This window comes from Bison bison, unplaced genomic scaffold, assembly GCF_000754665.1.
Source record: "Bison bison bison isolate TAMUID 2011002044 unplaced genomic scaffold, Bison_UMD1.0 scf7180017864331, whole genome shotgun sequence".
Taxonomy (NCBI): domain Eukaryota; kingdom Metazoa; phylum Chordata; class Mammalia; order Artiodactyla; family Bovidae; genus Bison; species Bison bison.
In genome coordinates this window covers 3,679,933-3,701,022 of record NW_011494903.1, presented here as the reverse complement: position 1 = coordinate 3,701,022, position 21,090 = coordinate 3,679,933, and the positions used below count along the sequence as shown (strand labels likewise).

The 21,090-nt window shown below is 36.1% G+C and overlaps 1 protein-coding gene across 7 annotated transcripts in view; it reads right to left on the bottom strand.

Annotated features, from left to right (window-relative positions):
- The window catches only part of FYB (FYN binding protein), a 181,550-nt gene that overhangs the window by 6,914 nt on the left and 153,546 nt on the right, over positions 1–21,090 (bottom strand). For 6 of the 7 annotated variants that reach the window (XM_010853737.1, XM_010853743.1, XM_010853738.1 and 3 more), the window contains 7 exons: positions 17,716–17,738; positions 16,599–16,665; positions 15,449–15,586; positions 13,820–13,845; positions 11,257–11,323; positions 8,025–8,115; positions 6,879–7,041 (listed from right to left, as the gene is read on the bottom strand). In XM_010853737.1, the coding sequence (XP_010852039.1) occupies positions 6,879–7,041; positions 8,025–8,115; positions 11,257–11,323; positions 13,820–13,845; positions 15,449–15,586; positions 16,599–16,665; positions 17,716–17,738 (575 nt within the window). The remainder of the gene's footprint in view (positions 1–6,878; positions 7,042–8,024; positions 8,116–11,256; positions 11,324–13,819; positions 13,846–15,448; positions 15,587–16,598; positions 16,666–17,715; positions 17,739–21,090) is intronic. The other variant, XM_010853739.1, reaches the window with a different exon arrangement.

The window sequence follows — 21,090 nt, the reverse complement described above, 5'->3', positions numbered from 1 at the left end:
CTTCCATTTTATTTCAATTAAAGCAGATGTGGGAAAAGTTAATATAAAGGTCATCTAAAATTAATATCTATGATCCTTGGGTTGCCTTTGATTCCACAGTTCTTTCGTTTCACATTAACAAACTTAAAAAAATTTAAGGTTGGACATCATGCATTTAGTATGATTTTTAAAGGGGGATAAGCTCATCTTTAACAAATTCAATTCTCTGTGTGTCTCTCAAAAGAGAAACTCTGCAAATAACAGACTTTTAAAACAAACTGCAGATTTTGTATCAGGGTTCCAATAGTGGAAATCTGTCTTTACCTGTACCTGTGCCTAGGGCTAACATAAAGTGTGAACCATTTCTACAGACAGTGAGAGTCATAAACTTTATTTTTTCGTTAGTTAAAATTAATGGTTATGTTTTCATTTTTAATTTTCTCTTAAAACAAATTGGAAAATAAAACAATACAAGTTAAGTGTTCCCATAACATTCATGTTTAAATTAATAATTTAAAAATAACGACTGAAGCCTTCAATGATGAAGTCAATCTGTTTGTTAGTTGTCTGGGCTTTGTAAAGTATCTGAACTAAAATTAGAATGTAGACAATTAGAGAAATACATAAGAAATAAGAAAATAGTGCCAAAGACTGGAATTATTCTGGCATCAAATATATTTATTGTCATTTGTAAAAAATATTTAGAAGGTCAAAAGAAACTAAATCCAAAATAAAGAATATAATCCTCATTTTGGAAATTAAAGGTTTTTATTTTCCAGTGCTAGAGGAGCCTGGCAGGCTACAGTCCATGGGGTTGCGAGAGTCAGACATGGCTTGGCAACTATACCACCACCACTATGGACATCTATTTTTTAAAAACTCAATTATGCTAAAATTGTGTCAACATGGATAAAACACTATCTGTAATTAGGTGTAAAAGAGTCCTTTCAGTGATCAAAGTTAATAACTCATAATACAGTTTAATTACCTAATCTCACAAAATTAATTATAAAAAATATATTTTCTTAGCTTCTCAAACCTCTATTACATTTCCTCCTATATCTTGTCTGTTCAAGAGTTCTAACCACATTTCCTTTTGAGGAAAGCACTAATGTTGTTGCTGTTTTTGTAGTTGTTAGAAACACAAATATCAATGATTGGGAACATTATTTGAGAGCAAACATATTAAGGGTTGGAACAGGGTTGGTCCTGTGCGGCTCTATTTTAGTTCCCTGAAATGATGTCTAGTACCTTTAAAAATCTCTGCTAAAACTTCATTATATTAGAAGCATGATTCCCGACAGTGTCAAAACAAGTGTCTTACCATGAATTTTTATACAATCTCTCCATTATAGTTCCTAGAAACAAATTTTTGTTTGCGGTAGAAAATGTTCTCTTTGCTCACATGTTCCACGTACAACCATCACAGGGAACATTAATGAAAAATACAAACAAATGAAATAAACAGAAAAACTCACCATAGTTCTGAAACATGCAGAGGAGCTGCTGTGTTTAGTTAGCTCTTTAATATGATGGACACTGGCACACCAGGGAGTCTCATATATCATATGAGATTATTATTTGGAAACTTCACATTCATAGAGCAGAACATAGAACACAGTGGCTTGAAGCAAATGCTTTGAAATATGTGATGGGGTAGAGCTAGTTACGGAGAAGGCAATGGCACCCCACTCCAGTACTCTTGCCTGGAAAATCCCATGGATGGAGGAGCCTGGTAGGCTGCGGTCCATGGGGTCGCCAAGAGTTGGACACAACTGAGCGACTTCACTTTCACTTTCATGCATTGGAGAAGGAAATGGCAACCCACTCCAGTGTTCTTGCCTGGAGAATCCCAGGGACGGGGGAGCCTGATGGGCTGCTGTCTATGGGGTCGCACAGAGTCGGACACGACTGAAGCGACTTAGCAGAAGCAGCAGAGCTAGCATACCCACCCTATACACGCCAGTTAATTTCTTCCCCTAACGTTTACTTGGTACAGGGCAAATGTGTCCTAGAACTAATGACTGACCTTTCCGAAGGGCGTTGTGAATATAAAATTACCAAGGATATGCAAAGCCGTCTTTGGAATAAAATGAAAGAGATCGTTGTTCTAATATTTTCAAATTTTTTACTCATTAAAAATGATGAATTGTATTATTTCCTTATCATTTCATTTGTTGTAAGCAAGCCCAGAAATAAAGTTAAATGTACTCAATTTGGCCTCATGCAGTTTAAAAATAATAAAGTCACATTGTATACTTTTACCCAGGCAAGTGAAACAATGTCCAACTTCAAAGAAAATGCTCATAGTGGAATAGAAATTAAAAATGAAATGCAGTATATAATACTAAATATAAATTATTATCCTAGTATATTACAAATGTTCTCTTTCCTCTCTTTTTCTCTCCCTACTTAGTTTTAGGGTTTCAAATCAGATGAATTATTAAATTTCTGAATAAAAAATTTTTTCTTCAGTTAGCATGTGTTGTTTTAAAATGAAAAACAAAATTACCAAAGCAAAGAAATGATCAATTGGATTAGGGACATTCAAAGTACCTTTAAAATTCCCCTTCCTTTGATGCCCAAAGGAAATGGAGAACATTTTGACCACAAATACTTCATGTCTCATTACACATTTTTGTAGGAAAATTTTCTCTGGTGACAGGAGGTGGGAAAACTCACAGTTTATGAGACATTGACTTGAGGAAAATGCACAAATATTATCAAGAAATTCTAAACATTTGGGAACGTGCCATCAAATATATATTTAAGATCTCAATGCCTCTACAATATGCTCTTCTACAAGTCTGTGGCTGAGACTTTTTCAAATGTGCTAATGCCAGTAAAAGTGGCTTGTACTCTACTCCACAGTGAGAAGGGATTACTGTTCATGCTTTAGCCTTGGATTTCTATCATTACAAATTATGTTTAAGTAAACTATGGTTTTCTCTCTCTCTGTCTTTTTTTTTTTTCCAGATTAAAAACGAATAGAAAGTAAGGAAAATGTTAGGATCACCATGGTGCTGGATTGCAAATGCTATTACTGCTAATTACATGTAGAAAAAGGAACGGAAAGATTTAGAGCTTCTCAAATGATACACAATAAGTGAACGGAATCACACAAGAGAACTTGCGTCTTAAAACAAGTTAAACTATTCAACAGACTTCTTCCCACAAATGTCAGTATGTCAGATTTTCATCTGGTTAAACAATTGCAGTCTCTAAATTCTTATACTCAATTCAGCGAGTCCCAAACAAGGTATCAGGCAGTGTAGAATGTGTTGGCAATACAACGTTGAGAACATTTCATTGAAGTTACTCTCAAACTCAGAGTTTAATAAGAGTAATATGTTGTTAAAGCAATAAGGACACTTGCAGCAGTAACAGTAGTGGTATGGTGGAGCAAGAGAGAAATTCATTGTGTTAGGGAGGAGGGAGTGAGTGTGCTTCCAATTTTAGATGACAACTGGTTTGTTTTTAATAGATAATTTATGGGCATTCCAAATAGAATAAAATAGTATAGAAGGGTGAAATAGCACAATTTACTCAGGGAATGACAAGTCAGTAGTCTGTATTTCTGAAGTATCAGCTGCAGATGGGAAATAGTTGAAGAGGGGAAGGCTAGATCATAAAGGATTTTATATACTAACCCTAAAGACTTCATGTTTTTAAAAAATAATATTCGGGTACCAGTGTGGTGAGTGGAATGGCTAAGAGTAATGGTAAGGGACACATATCTTTTGAAAGGTTATTGGAATAATCCAGTGAGGGAGGGTTAAACCCACACAGCAACTGTCCCAAATCCTATAGTGATGTTTGAGGAATGGATCAGAAATTAAGAAAATTAAAAACATCAAGGATTCAGTTCAGGGAAAGAATAACGAGCAATTTTGGAAAAATTAAGAAAGATAAGAGATGTGGGGAAATAAAAGGGAAATGAAATAAATCTGATCATTGAATTGTGGAATAATGCAATTGAAGATGCTTTTGATGGCCCTCCCATATACTTTCACCCTCATGATTTCAGGGCTTTGTGGTTCAACTTGCAACTGATAGTAATTGCATTTTCTATTTATTTACTGATGACTTTTTTTTTCTAGCTTCCAGAACTTTCCTTGTCTGCTTTCTCAGTGTCCTGAATGACTGGCCACATGTCCAGGGGTAGGCTTCAATTCCTGATGGACAGGAGTTGATGTATAAATACCCCTATTTGTTTCCCACCGTATGGGATAACACTGTTGCTTGAGCCTGCCAATGCAGAAATAAGAGATGTGGGTTCAATCCCTGGGCCAGGAAGATCCCTGGAAGAGGGCATGGCAACCCAATCCAGTATTCTTGCTGGAAGAATCTCATGGACAGAGGAGCCTGGCAGGCTACAGTCTACAGGGTTGCAAAGAGTTGGACACGACTGAAGCAACTGAGCGTGCAAGCTGCACCTACCCAAGTGATACCTCTTTTTGATAACAAGGTTTTGTTAGCTGCCTTCTCTTCCCAGTCTACTCTGCCACTTGCCGATGGGAGTTTCCCAGACTCACCTTCCAGCTGGGGAGGCCAAACTAAGACAAAGTCCAGGCCAAAGAAAGTTTTTAAATAAAAAACAACTAGTACACAAGATATAATAAGATGATTTTCATTCTGTTTGAGATGAACCCCAAACCACCAAAGAATTGAATTAGTTATTCGTGAGCTTGGGAACTGCAAACTGCATTGGTCCTACACCAGGAAAAAAAGAAAAAGATAAAAGTAACAAGAAACGCTTGATTTTATCATGTAATGTTTTCACTTCTCATTTTTAACAGATGATACATTCTTGAGAGGATGGGAGCCCTCTGGTATTCATAGTAGTATTTAGAATGATTGATGTCCAAATAGAAAATGACAGCAGATTACAAATTATCCCTGAATGGCTGCTGCTTTTTCTCCTGTTTAAGGTCTGTTGATTCCTAGATAGGAGTCTGCTCCAAATTTCTGTTCTTGATGCTGAATCTACGTCTGCCCATCTGTATCTATACATGTTTGTTGCTGAGGTCATTTACATCCTGTTACTCAGAGTCTGTTCTGTGGACTAGCAGCATGAATTACGTGAAACCTTGGGAAAACTCCTCACCTCAGATCTACTAAATTAAAGTCTCCATTTCTAACAAGATCTCTGTGAAGTGCATGTACTTTTAAGCCTAGGAGCATTGCTCTAGATGGGGTCTGTTGTTAAGGACAGGAATCTCCGGACAGCAGGTCAAAATAAGCCTGAAATTTGTTCTCTGGAGAAAGGTCCATATAACAAGCATTAGAACAATTGTCTGTTGTGAAAAATGTGACATAATTGGAAAAGCAGAGGGAAAAAAACTATCACTTGGGCCCATCACCCTGCGCGTGTGTGGATGCTCATTCGCTTCAGTTTTGTCCGACTTGCTGTGACCCTATAAACTGTAGCCTGCCAGGCTCCTCTGTCCACGGGATTCTCCAAGTAAGAACACTGCAGTGGGTTGCCATGCCCTCCTCCAGGAGATCTTCCTGACCCAGGGATTGAACCAGCGTCTCTTATGTCTCCTGCATTGGCAAGTGGGTTCTTTACCTCTAGCATCACCTGGTAAGCAGCCCCCTCCATCACCTTAATCAGCCATTATTAGCATTTTAGTTTCATTTACATATTTTTAAAACATGGCTGTAAAGAATTCCCATCCTTTATTAAGCAGGCTTCTTATTTCTGTTACTAATGGATCATAAGCATTTCCTCATGTTATCATAATCATCCTGGAAAATATTCGATTTGGTATATTCATCATAACTTTAATAATTTAAAAATATTGAGCATTTAAAAAATATTTTGGCAGCCATTTAAAGCATGCAGTTATCCGTATTTAAGACTATTCCTTAGGGTGTGTGTTCACAAATCCTGGATTGAATGGGGGTATTCTTTGTCTCCTGCAGCTCTGTCTTCAAATTATCTCCTGTGACTTTCTAGTCTTAACGTTACATACCCCTGCCTGTTATCCTTTGTACCCACATTCCATTTTCCCCTTTTACAGCCAACCACACCTTGTCCATAAAATTTTAGATCCATTTTCCCCACCCTTGAGTCACTGTGTTTTATTCTTAAAAGATCCATTTTGGTTCCTGTCCCTGAGTCACCTTCCTGTCGTTAAAATTGAACTCAGAGTTTTCCATGCAGACTTACTGGGCTGATATGGGACAGCCAGTCTGGCTATTCAGTTTTAAATATAGGACAACATAATTTTGACTTACTCTTCCCTGGACTTTAAATGAAATAAGCTACCTTTTAAAATTGGACAAAAACATTTCCATCTGTCAGCTTAAGTAGCTGTCAGAGAGGAAAGGACTGTCTTGTGTTTATTTGGAAGAGTAGGTTATAGTAAATGTGCCAAATAGGAAATGAAAACAAGTGAATTTGCAAGGTAGGAAAACTGGAAATGCTAGGTGTGACATATGAGATATAATTTTAAAACCAGACCAGAGCAAGAATCGCTCAATTCTTTAGCACAGTGATTCTCACTTTAGTGTACATAGGAACAAACTAGGGAAGACTTACAATCTCTGTCTGACCCCCAGAGCTCATGACTTAGCAAGTCAAATGTTGGGCTAGGGTATTGCAACTGTGATATTCGCAGAGTTTTCTGATGCTGGGGGTCTGTGGGACCATATTTCCAGAAACACTAATTTGGCATTATCTTTGCAACTCAGTGCCAAATATAGCAGGTGGGAAATGAAAAAAATTAAAATGAAATACAGTGATTCCAGCCCAGCAAGATCTCCAGTTTCTTAATGTGAATTTTCCAGAATTTACAAAGCATGGAGCAAAAAGAGTTTAGAGTGATCACTAAAACTTGTTTAGTTGTTAAATGCTAGAGCATCATATTTTTGAAGAGTAAGTAATGACTTACATTTTCCTTCTTCATTCCTGCAGAGAACTTTTGTATCATCTGTGTTTTGTATAACTTCCAGGGATTCTCCAGGCTTTATTTGTAGATCTCTGTTGCCCCACTTTTTAGAAGATAAGGAGGGTGCAACTTTGGTGGAATAGAGGACTCTAATTTCACCATCATACTAGAAAAATAAGGGAAAACATTTATTATTGATTGATGTGTATTATTAAAGTAATTCACTTATTGACAGACTTATTAAGAAATTTTGTTAAAAATTTCAGCAAAATTTCAAATTTTGTTAAAAAAACTAGTTCCTTATTATTTTTTCAAAAGATAACATAGGAAGATTAAAGAAAACTTTTTTGGAGAAAAATCACTTGTAACCTCACCAACCTAATATAATAATTATTTTTAAAATTAAAAAATTTAAGATGTACATGCGTTGACTTGTCACACTCATTTTCTGCAAAATGATTACGATCAAAACTTCAATTCTATTGGTTCGATCACTTTACATAATTACCATTTCTTCTTTGTAGTGAGAACACTTAAGATGTACTCTCTTAGGAATTTTCAAGTATGTAATACAGTAATGCTGACTATAATCACCATGCTGTAATTAGGTCCCTAAACTTATTCATCTTATAACTGAACATTCGTACCCTTTGACAAACAGCTCCCCCTGCTCTCCACCTCTGGTAACCACCACTTTACTCTTGGTTTCTGTGGGTTTGGTTTTTTTAGATTCTCCATATAAATGATATCATAAAGTATTTGTCTCTGCCTCTTGTCTGACAATTTACTTAGCATAATGCTCTTGAGGTCCATCCACATTGTCAAAATGGCAGGATTTCCTTGTTTTTCACGATTGAATAATATTTCATATCTCTATATATATCACATCATTTTTAATCATTCAATTTTTAGCTTACTTTCTTATTGACTTTCAAAGGACAGCTAAATTTAGATGATTACCACAGTATGTATATCGGGCATGTACAAGAGTTTGCGTAATTTCTTATAGGAATAAATCTAAATCTAAAACAAAGTTTGTAGAAAATAAAGGTGTTGTGATGGATAACTGTGATATTGATAATTACACAGAAAATCATCAGTTTTTTCATTAGGGCTTTGAACTTTGTATGATATTTAAATGTAACATACTTTAAATTTTTTCCTGAAGTCTTTTTCTTCTTTTTCTTGCTTTTTTAGCTTCTTAGGGTCTTTTTCTTCAGCTTTGGTCTTGGCTCCTTGACTAGGATGGCAGAACATACATAAAACAGCATTTAGTTTCAAAACATAAAAAGAATAGTGTATAATGGAGAATTCATAGCATTACATTTCTGTTAAATTTCATTTTCAATTCATTATTTTTCTTAGAAATCTAGTACATTCACTGTGATAAATGATGACTTTTCTTAATGTAGAATATTCTTCAAGAGAGTACAGGCTGAGTTAAAATGGAAGCTTGAGATTATCATGGTGAACAATATAAAATGACCAAAGTATAGTTACATTGTTACATATCAGCAATTTCAGATGATCCAACCTATTCTTGAATCCCCTATATTTTCAACCCTTCCTAGATAATCAAGTGGTTTGGCTAATGTCATAGAAAAAACTTTTTAAAAAAGGAATATTAAAAAAAAAATTTTGACCACACCATGTAGCTTGCAGGATCTCAGTTCCCTGACCATGGATTGAATCCGTGCCGCAGCACTGAAAGTGCTAAATCTTAACCTCTAGACCATGAGGGAATTCCCCTCCAAAGAACACTTTTTGAAAGACTGATTTTCATGGCTTAAAAATTTATCTATATATTAATTTTTTTATATCTACTTAAAATGAAGCCAGGGTTGTATCTCATGATACCAACTAGAGTCAATTACTATAAGAGAAGTGAACTGGTTTAAGGCAGTGATTCTCCAGCCTGGTCACAAATAGATCACCTGGAAAGTTTTTTAAAGATACCACTGCCCTTGTCTAAATCCTAGAAATTTTAATTACATTAAATTAATTAAAAATTCTAATTAATTAGTTTGAGTGAGGTCCAGGTACTGACACACATATTTTAAAAGCTCCCAGGTGATTTAATCTGCAACCAAGGTTGTGAACCATTCCCCAGGATTAAATATGGTTGTTAGGAAAAGGCTGTGAATCTCTATAGAAAGGAATTTTAAAAAGCAGAATATTTGTGAATAATGACAGTTTTAAACACTGATATTAATTTTTATTTTGATTACCTAAGATAAAGCTTTGTTTGTAACTGAGCTATTTAAAATATTTGAGTCTTAATTTTTCAATCTTAAAATTGAGTTTATTCACTGGGAAGTGAATTAGTATACACTGCCTTGCCCTAAGTTCTGCACTGTCCCTCAGCGCCTTCTGTCTGCAGGTTTCCCTGGTGGCTCAGTAGTAAAACATCTGCCTGCTAATGCAGGAGACACAGATTCCATCCTTGGGTTGGAAAGATCCCTTGGAGAAGGAAATGGCAACCCATTCCAGTATTCTTGCAAGGGAAATTCCATGGACAGAGGAACCTGGTGGGCTACAGTCCACAGGGTAGGAAAGAGTCGGACCCAACTGAGCAACTGAACAATACAATCTTCTGTCTGCTGGTGTCCTGGGCAGTGATGGAATCCCTGGCCCAGATAAGTACACTGTAGCAATCAGAACACACATGAATGTTAAAAAGGCCCCACAAATTCTCGTTAAAGATAATTTATTGAGATTTATTTTTAAAAATGCAATGCTATTTTAGAGAATACACAATTGTCTTTAACTCTGAAAACAAGCAATGGGAAAGAAAATAGTCCATATTGCATAATGTTGAATCAGCTGGGGCTTATTTTGCTTAAAAAAAAGGGCCAATGGATGACTCTGGGTTCCTAGAGAGCTATTTAGTGGAATGTGGTGGCATTTCTACAGTAATATTAAACACAAAAATGCATTTAAAACTGTCAGGGATAGAAGTGACTTCCTTATGGGGAAGACTATTAGATTTTCTTTTCACAGAGCACTAAAAAAGGAGAATGATTCTCCTTTCACATTTCTGGTGTGTTTTGCCTGTAGAACTTGATCTTCATATATAAATAACATATTTCCCCCTCAGTTTCTTTGATCTTGGCACTGCATCTTGTTCCATAAAATTAGTTTAATAATGTTGGTAAAAAATAAATATTTACTTAGAGTTCACTCATGCATTTTTTTGGCACCCCACTCCAGTACTCTTGCCTGGAGAATCCCATGGATGGAGGAGCCTGGTAGGCTGCAGTCCATAGGGTCGCTAAGGGTAGGACACGACTGAGTGACTTCACTTTCACTTTTCACTTTCATGCATTGGAGAAGGAAATGGCAACCCACTCCAGTGTTCTCGCCTGGAGAATCCCAGGGACGGCGGAGCCTGGTGGGCTGCCGTCTATGGGGTCGCACAGAGTCGGACACGACTGACGCGACTTAGCAGCAGCAGCATGCATTTTTTACCAGTACAGCTCAGAAGACACCACTTATTATATTCCACTGATGTTACTTTCATCCTTTAACTGATCAATTCTGAGATCTTTTTATTCATCTTTCTTTTTTCTTGAAAAAGTTAAAGGTATTCTTGCTTTTAGCATGTATCAGATCATCTCACATACTGGAGTGCAAGAAAGCATTCTACCATACTACATTCTATTTCAGAAGAATTTTCAAAAGGTACTCCTCTAGTATTAACTGATTTTAGATTTTCTTACAGTTTTTGTCTAAAATTAAATTGAAGCCTTAGGGAAACTAAAGAATGTCACTATTCACTGTTGACTGCTTTTGTTGTTGTTAGTTTGAATGGAATCTTTGAGAGTCTGATGCTTTTGTAAAAGTATGATATAACTTTTAAGAGTCCTTTCAAAATACAATTCTTGCTCTCATTTTTTTCACAAAAAGAAAACAATCTTCTTGAGGACAGAGGAGGTTTAAAGCAGGTGGGTTAGGATTTGAGATACAAATTAAGCAATGTCTTCAAGACAAACAATGTTGGGGAAAAGTAAAAAGAAAGGGAGGGGATGAATTAGTGAGATCAACTGCTATCAGGCTTTCAGATATTTTCCCAGTGAATGAGAGAATAAATGAACGTAGACATTGGTGAGTCACAGGGCAGAGGATGACCAGGGAACCAGAAGGACCACTGGAGAAGCGGGGAGGGGAAGTGGGGGAGGGGAGAGAGAGAAAGAGGAGGAGGACCTGGGCTATCCATCCATTCACAAACCTGGCAGACGGCAGAGCTGGGACCAGGGAGAGGAGAACAGAGCCAACAGGATGGCACACAGTACAAACACACCCCATTGGGGTTTTATCCAATTGAATGTTCTTGAACTGTCTGATTTTCATTACTTCACTGTAATGAGAGCATTTTAATTACCTTATCTCTATTGGGGGAGGAGGGAAATCAGAGGCATCCACATCGTCATAAACTTCATCTCCCATGTCTAACAAAAGACAGAAGAGCAAATGGTGAAACACTGTTAGTGGACATTTCAATATGAGCATTCAGTGATATTTTTAATATAAAGATTGTTTTGAGGACAACAAAATAATTTTCTCCAAGGTCTCTGTACATTTCTCCTGGATGCATCATCTATTCTTTAAAGGGGAAAGATTTTTCTATTCGTTGATGCATGTGTTAAAATTCCCTCAGCAACAACAGTGACAATGATTATAACTACTGTTATCAGGGAAAAACCCTCAAGTAGTGACTGAGATTATTTGAAGATCCACAAGTATGATGAACGGCAGGATCAGTTGATTGCTGACAAACAAGTCAATATTTCTGGCCATCGGCAGCAGGTAAAGATATTTAAAAAGCACTCAAGAAACTTACCTTTGGGGTGCTATGATAATAGCTATCATTTTACTTATATGGTTATGTCTTTGCCTATGTATCTATTTACATATCTATCGATTTGTCTATAACTCTTTTTTACTCACTGATCTGTTCTTCATTAACTTTTACCTTATAGTAATATTACCTCTGGCACTACCTGAAAATAAAAGGTGCTTGGGATACCCAAACGTTTTGAGAATCAGTATTGGAGAAGGCGATGGCACCCCACTCCAGTACTCTTGCCTGGAAAATCCCATGGACCGAGGAGCCTGGTAGGCTGCAGTCCATGGGGTCGCAAAGAATCGGACACGACTGAGGGAGTTCCCTTTCACTTTTCACTTTCATGCATTGGAGAAGGACATGGCAACCCATTCCAGTGTTCTTGTCTGGAGAATCCCAGGGATGGGGGAGCCTGGTGGGCTGCTGTCTATGGGGTCACACAGAGTCGGACACAACTAAAGTGACTTAGCAGCAGTAGCAGCAGCATTGGTGGAAAAGTGACTATGACCTTAACTGCCTCAAGGATTTTTCCAATGTGTAGACACTTTTCTTCCTTCTAGACTTCTTATTAAAGTTAGGAGGAATGCTGCTTCCTTTCTGCACCTATTAAGTTGCCCCACAGCAAGTTAAGCTGAAGAGATGGCTTGAAAGGAGTACAAATGTTTTAAGGAATGATTAGCACAGAAAGTTTAAAATGCTCTCTAATAGTGGCAAGAATTTGATTTCCTTTAACCCTCCCCCTTTTTCTGTATACATGTACACACATATACATGCTGTATTTATATGTGCGTATTTTCCTTCCACTCAGATTAACTAATTTCACAGTATAAAAACTTGGTCAGCTACCTGAACAATCTAGAATAAATATATAAAAAATAATGACATATCACTGATATTCAGAAGAGGAAAAATTACTGTTCCATGCACATGCACTTAAGACATAATTAATAAAGACAAAAGAAAATCAAAATGAGCAACACATTTTTTACTTAATTGATCACATTCGTTCCATTTTATACCTACTCTTCGGAGAAGGCAATGGCACCCCACTCCAGTACTCTTGCCTGGAAAATCCCATGGATGGAGGAGCCTGGTGGGCTGCAGTCCATGGGGTCGCTAAGAGTCGGACACGACTGAGCGACTTCACTTTCACTTTTCACTTTCATGCACTGGAGAAGGAAATGGCAACCCACTCCAGTGTTCTTGCCTGGAGAATCCCAGGGACGGGGAGCCTGGTGGGCTGCCGTCTGTGGGGTCGCACAGAGTCGGACACGACTGAAGCGACTTAGCAGCAGCAGCAGCAGCATACCTACTCTTTGTGGAGCTAAGTTTCCTGAGTACTTTTTAAAAATTATAAGTTAAGATGTAAGTTCATCATCAGTTATTAATCAATTTGAGCTACAGCCTTACATATTTTCAAATTGTTAGATGAAAACAAAGTCAGATAAACAGTCTGGAAGAATAGATTGTGTTTGGTTTGCTTCTTCAATTTACTTATAAATTAAAATAAACTTTTGAAAGCCTCTGAATATTCTTGCAAGACATTTTATTTTTTTCAAAGAAAATTTAAGAAAAATCCTTTAAGTCTCAGCAGGGGTAAAAAATAAGATGATTAAAATTGTACAAAGAAAAAACTATTTCACATTTAGCAGTGGAAAAATTTCCAAAGATAATATAAATGATACATTTTTAAAAATCATAGAAATTTAGATTCAGAAGGATCTTGGTTGCTCACAGTGTGGCACGTGTTTAGAAATCTTTTTGCAGAAATCTAATACATCAAATTCTGACTAAATTGGGGTGGGATCCATGAGGATCGTTGGGGCCCATCTCTACTCACTCGTCCCTTTCTCCATAGTGATCCTGTGACTGGAAGAACAAATCACTGAAGGTTAAAAACTTCCTTTTCCCACTATTGTACTGTTGAGAAACTGTGAAACTGACCATCCCAGGTGCAGTTACTTGACAAAATTACACAATTTATTATTTTCAGAGTCAGGACTTTAATTCAGATAGTATGACTAAAGCAATTGCTTCTGCTACCCTATCTGCAAGAAGTGAGATATAAAATATATTAACACAATTAGTTTTTATTACTTACCCACTTGTTTAGGAGGAGAAGGGAAACTGGAAAGAAAATGAGAACATAATTATTTAGGAAAGGCATGAATAAGTAACAGCCTTGAGGCTTATAAAGGCTAATTAATCTGTTGAGTATTATTCCTTTCTCATCCTCCATTTCTCTGCTGAGTCCGAAGTTTTTGTCAATCAATTTGGAATTTAGCAAGACTTTTTGTGAACTCTGGTATTGGCCAAACAAATCAAGAATCATGACATTCAGTGGTTTATTTTTCTCACAGCCATTGGACCAATGTTTTTGAATTTGTTCTATGAAGTTTGAGCATATTATCATACCAGAGTAAATGAAATGGTCTAAATATTTCAGAGTCATTGCAGTGTAGCTCCGGATGAAAACTGTTTGTTTGACTCAAAGAATAGAAATGTAGAGTCACAACAAAAGTCACAGGAATCTTCATATGACCATATTGTATGGTCATATGAAGATCATAGTATGACATACTATTGTTTGATAATATGTACATATATATCCCCAAACAGAAGAAAGGTGAATAAGAGAGGAATATCCACTGAAACTAGAGAGTGAGAACTTATTAATAGAAGTGATTTGAAATCAGGATTGGATGACTTTTAGTTGCAACAGAAAAAGACCTTTGTTTTTATTACTTTCTGAACTTTAAACACACATATACACATAACTGGAAGAATGGTGCACAGTTACACTAAAGTGTGAGAGGTCATTAGTAAAAGTGATTTAAAATCAGAATTAGCTGGTGTGTTATTGAGCAAAAAAAAATATTTGCTTTTATTTCTAAGTGAGGACTACATCTGAGTAATGATACATGAAGAGAAGATTTGCTACATTTACTTACAATTTTAAGTATCTCGTTTATTGAGTGTTGTTTTAGTGTCTCACAAAAGGATTTAAAATTAGGAATTCTGTGTGTAATTGACATCTTAAAAGACTTCTGTTAAAGTGTGGTGAGTCTATTAGCATATATGAAACAATGAAAATTTGAGTGTACTTAAGGTCCTTCAAATTTATACACATGGAACTTATGCTAAAGGATTATTTTTGTATAGAAAGATAAAATGTATGCTTTAGTCTTATTTATACAAACTGAAGATACTTAGAAGAATTTTAATATAGGACAAATGTAATTCAAGTGGAATTAATATATCATTATTGTGAAAGTTACAAAGACTTTAGATACTGTACTTAGAGAAAAGAAATTCCAAATTTTGTCCTTTTTTTTTCTATAAATTAACTTTTAAAAGAGAATGTATATTTTGAATAGTCAGTATAAAATATTATATAATAAAACGTAGTGCTGGAATTCTGACCTTTTAGATGTGATTTACAGCTTAAAAAAAGGTCCTACTAAATGGAGGGTGAGTGCACGCATGTGTGTGTGTGTGTGTGTGTGTGCATGTTTGAATGGAAAACAAAATGATGTATATGATGATTTTATGTAAATGCACGACTTTAAAAGTGACACAATAAATGAGACTAGAATGGCTAATGGAAAAACACATTAAAATTTCTTAAGACTGTCAGAATTTGGTTATCAGTTATAAAATATTAGTAGCATTTGATGAAATTATTAGTGTAGTTATTGTGCACTGGATTTGGTGGTTGGTTGACTCTTACGATGAACCTTCATCATTGTCTGACTCAGAGTCTTTAGGTTTCTCTCGTATACTTTTCTTTTTGTCATCTTTTCCCTTTAACATCTTCAAAATCCCCCAGGACCAGGTGTTACTCTTCTCTTCAACCTGTAGCGTGGAGCTTTGGAGCATGCAGGCATTGATCAGGTTTTTTATAATTATACTGTGTTGATCATTCAGGCTGTAAGCTACTTATTGTACTCAACAAGCTGAAGCTATTAAGTTTATAAGTCATGGTCTTTGAATATTGCTGCGACTAGGTAAATAGTAGGCAAGTTATTTTCTCCTATTTGGTAGATTTCTTACACCTTGTTTCTTAAACCAGTGAGCTGAGTCAAAAGTTTTAAACATCAATTTAGCTTTGCTATGATTAAAAGTAAGTTGTTATTAGATTAAAATTTTAAAATATGTATTTAAATTTTAAAATGCACCACTTCAAAAATTTAAACACCTAAGGGATTAAGTTTTCAATATTGCCACATACAGCCACAGATAAACATATGATCTCAATTTATTTGGATTGATTACAACTATGATTATTAAACAAGGGCTTCCTTGGTGGCTCAGACGGTAAAGAATCCACCTGCGATGCAGGAGACCTGGGTTCAATTCCTGGGTTGAGAAGATCCCCTGGAGGAGGGCATGGCAACCCACTCCAGTATTCTTGCCTGGAGAATCCCCATGGACAGAGAAGCCTGGCAGGCTATAGTCCATGGGATCCCAAAGAGCTGGACACGACTGAGCGACCAAGCACAGCACAGCACATGATTATTACACAAAGGTTAGCCATGCAACTATAAACTTTCCAGAGATTGTCACAAAAATGAAGTATTGATTGATAAATAAATGATTGGGAAAAGTTTGAATACTTGTAACCCTTACCCCTTTTCCATTTCACTCCTTTTGACATAGTTGTCAAGGTTCCAAGTGGTATATTCCAAACAATATACCACTTCATTTGAAGTGTGGTATAATTACAATTCCTCATTTGCCATTGCTGTTAATTAAACATTTTTGGTTATGTAACAGGGAATGCTACTTTCTGCTTTTTATTCTAACTAGAAATCAAAACTAGTGACAATTTCAGTATATACAATACTTTGCAAAGAGGCAATTAAGCTGATTATTCTTACCCATTAGCAGCATCCTCCTCTTCAATCCCATCATAAATGTCATCATCTGGGGGAGGTGGGAACATCCCTTCATGTGAATTAGCGGGGGGAAATCTGTTAATTTTGTAATTTGGTCACAAATGCTCACTCAAAATTTGATAATAAATGTCTTATGCAGAAATAAGATGTAGAAAGCATCTTATTTTCATATCAATTATTTAAATTAAAATAGCTTTATTTTCCCACTCTTACACAGAGGTAAATTAATTTTTTAACATTATTTTATAAGGAATTCTTAAAAGTGAACTGTAAAAATATGAGGGATGACATAGAGTACTGTGCACTGGAGGTGACAGAGTGGGGAAAATAACAGAAAAAGTAAAATTAAACAGAGGATGGAGTTAAAATTTATTGTGGAAAAAGAAGGGAAAAGTTGATAAGAAAAACTTAATTAATACTAAGGAGAGATTCAGAAAAAAGCATTGATCAAGATGTAAGTAAAGGAAAGCAAATGAAAAGTGACTCTAAGCATTGATGGGAGCTGGGACAAAGAAAAGAATGGAAGGTGAATGAAAAGAATTTTCATTTCTTTATTTTGAAAAAGTTAAACCCTTGCTTGATTTGTTATCCTATGTTTGCTATTTGACAAATATTTATTTAACAAATGTTTACTGACTACCTTCTTTGTAAATATATGTACAATAAAGTTGAAATTAGATTTTTAAGACGATAATTTTAGCACTGCCAGGTATTAGCAACCCTTATTTTGTTGATGGGATAATGAGAAGTCTTTAGGAATCATAGCTATGGTGACTATGTGAGGTATTATCTAAATAGGGACATTTCTGAAAGTGAAGGGAGATACTACTAGAAATTGTGCTCAGACAACTGCACAAATCAAGACTGCCCTGGGCACACTGGAAGTGGAATCACCCTATGACCCATAACGTGGAAGAAAAAAGTGACTTGCTCAGGGTCACTCAGTGGCCAGGACTGGACTCCATGTTATTGATTCCCAGTCTATTGTTCTTTCTACCACATTAAGATCCTCCTTATTATTTGCAAACAAGAGCATTTTGTCATTAATATACACAAGAACGTCAAAGACTTGAGAAACTGATAAAAGCGTGTAGCTTACCTCCACTTCCACTCTGACTGTGGCTAGGAGAAAAAGAGTAGACATTAATTGATATATTAATTATTTAGCTATCAGGAGAAGAAGTACATATTGAGCAGTTAAATGAGAGAAAAAATAACATTCCAGTCAACAGTTATCAGGATGTTATTTACAATTGTCAAGATATAAAAACAACCTAAATGTCCACCAACAGATGAGTAAAGACGACGTAGCGTATACACACGGTGGAATGTTATTCAGCCATAAAAGAAGAATGAGATTTTGCTATTTGCAACAATACCAGTGGACCTGCGGGGTATTATATTTAGTGCAATAAGTCAGAGAGTTTTCACTTATATGTGGAATCTAAAAAATAAAACGAATAAATACTACAAAACAAAAAGAGACGCAGAGATGGAGAACAAACTACTGGTTACCAGTGTTGGGGTGGGGGTGGGAGTTTAAGGAGGACAAACTACTATGTATAAAATTAATAAGCTATAAGGATATAGTGTACAGTATAGAGAATATAGTCAATAGTTTATAATAATTTTAATGGAGTATAACTTATAAAAACATCGAATCACTTGTATACCTGAAACTAATATTGTAAATCAGGTACTTTTTAATGAGAAAAAAAGTTATTAGATGTTATATGTGAAAAGGAAGAAAAATTGTTCCTTATTGTAATAGATGAGTAGTAGCAAAGCAAAAAACAAAACAAAACTAATAAGGATCAAGTGAGATTCAGTACTCCATAAAGTTTTCTAAACAATGATATTGTTTATTTCTAGCATTTTACCATAAGGCAATTTTCAGGTTATATAATATTACATCACTCCATAGATGGACTTATTAAAAAAAGAGCATATTATTCTAGAACTGTTACTGCATTAAATTCAATTTCCTCTCAATACCTTATAATTACAGCATTTAACTCTTAGTCCAATAGGATTACATTTTTTACAAAGGGAATACTTAAAAAAAATTTGAAATCCTATTCGTGGGGCTTTTGTAGAGTGTAGCTCCTAATTCTCTAAATCTCTATTTCTTTCTATAACATTCTATACCTCCCCTCTTTTAAAATTGTTTTCTTGCCTGTTTCCCCACTAAACTGTGAATTATGTGAAAGCAAAGGAAGTCATCTAGTTCATTTTACAGAAAAAAAATTGAGGCTCTGAGAAATCAAGTGATATGACCATGTCCACTTTTGATTAACTGAAAAAATGAAATAATCTCAGTGTCCTGCTTTCCTGTATGGATGATGTCATTTTTACTACACCTCGCTGTGCCCTCTGTGTCATCATTTTTGCCTTTTAGATAATCTTCCAAGAACAGATATCTGATATTACAATCATATAGTATGTTTATACATCATATATGACCCTTAACCTTAAAGTCAGAATAACTTTAAAGTCTACTGCTAATCTAGAAATAAAAAGTACTTTCACTAATGGAACTTTGGAGAAAAACATGCTATAAATGTCTTAATATACAAATAGAAGTGATTTTTGATGAAGCTTAAGTATATTCGCTACTTGCTTACAAACTGTTTTCACACTCACTGTCTTCAACACTTTCCTCTGAGCATGAAGCAAGCATTTAGAATTATGAGAAAAACTGCAAATTGGGGTTGGCTGCCACTTCTGGCAAATACAACATATTCCACCTCGGAGATTTCATATCCAATTTCCAAAGAATTGGGTGATCACAATCAGGAACAAAGCCACTATATATTATTTGATTTCTAGAGCAGTTCTTCATTTTCTCTTTGGAATATAAACTATTGATCTGGTGAGCCAGAGGGAAGGAAAGGAGAGTGTGAGAAAAGACAAGGAAAGAGAAAGAGGAAAGGAGAAATGGCAGGAAAAAGGTTGGGAAATACATCTAGAAGAAGAGTTTTTTATATGACGAAGGAGTGGTATTTGCACTTGTAATTTCCTTTTGTTCAACTTTTCACTTTTATTACAAAAAACTGCTTCATTGAGAAGAAACGGAGAAGTACAGCTGCCAGGATCTGCGCTTTTTAAGCCTCCTGTCTGCTCTCAGAGTGTGAGGTATACAGTTGGTTTTCCTAACCCTGGAGAAATTGGGAAAGAGCTGGCCAAGAACCTCCTGATAAGAGCCAGGAGGTATATGGGGGAGGGAGAGGAGAGGCTGGTGCTTTCTCTTATTCTTGCCGGAACAAGCTGCCAGCTATACTCAGCATCTTTCCTTGTTCTACTAAGGACAAAGCACGTTCTGTTATAAGATCTCTGCCAGCAGCAGCTGTAGTTTCACAAAACAAAACAAAACAAAACAACTTGTGTAGAAGTGATGTCTCTTCTTCCATTTTCTTATTAAATATGCATAAAGAAGGAATCAGTTCAGTTCAGTCGCTTAGTCGTATGCGACTCTTTGCGACCCCATGAATCGCAGCACACCAGGCCTCCCTGTCCATCACCAACTCCCGGAGTTCACTCAAACTCATTTCCATTGAGTCGGTGATGCCATCCAGCCCATCTGATCCTCTGTCGTCCCCTTCTCCTCCTGCCCTCAATCCCTCCCAGCATCAGAGTCTTTTCCAATGAGTCAACTCTTCGCATGAGGTGGCCAAAGTACTGGAGTTTCAGCTTTAGCATCATTCCTTCCAATGTAATAGATGCTAGTAAATATTGTGGTGCCATACTTGTTTAAATTATTAATCAGTAGAGCTATATACACTTCCTCTAACCCCGTTTTATTAAACAGAAGATTCCGTTTCTGCTACATGTTTACTAACTGGAGATGTCTTGTAGAGTTGTGGTATGTATGGTGGTGGTGGTTTAGTCACTAAGTTGTGTCCTACTCTTTGCAACCCCTGGACTGAATGTAACATGCCAGGCTCTTCTGTTCATGGGACTCCCCAGGCAAGAATATTGGAGTGGGTTGCCATTTCCTTCTCCAGGGGATTTTCCCAACCCAGGGCTCGAACCTGGATCTCCTGCATTGGCAGGTGGATTCCTTACTGCTGAACTATCTGGGAAGCCCTGTGGTATGTACAGACTAGTTAAAATGGAAAAGGTAATAGCATTAATTTGGGAAACAGTCACTTATTATGAAAATAATGCTTCATTTTAAGAATATCATCCCTTTTTTGTGGATTTATTTATTTTTTGAGTATTTTCATCAGTGTAAATATATATATTATATATATATGCTGCTAAGTCGCTTCAGTCGTGTCCGACTCTGTGAAATCCCATAGACAGCAGCCCACCAGGCTCCCCCGTCCCTGGGATTCTCCAGGCAAGAACACTGGAGTGGGTTGCCATTTCCTTCTCCAATGCACGTAAGTGAAAAGTGAAAGTGAAGTGGAGTTCTTTAATTCCCAAATAAGAGAAATTGTGTTTTTTTTTTTAAGATAAAAGAGAAACATAA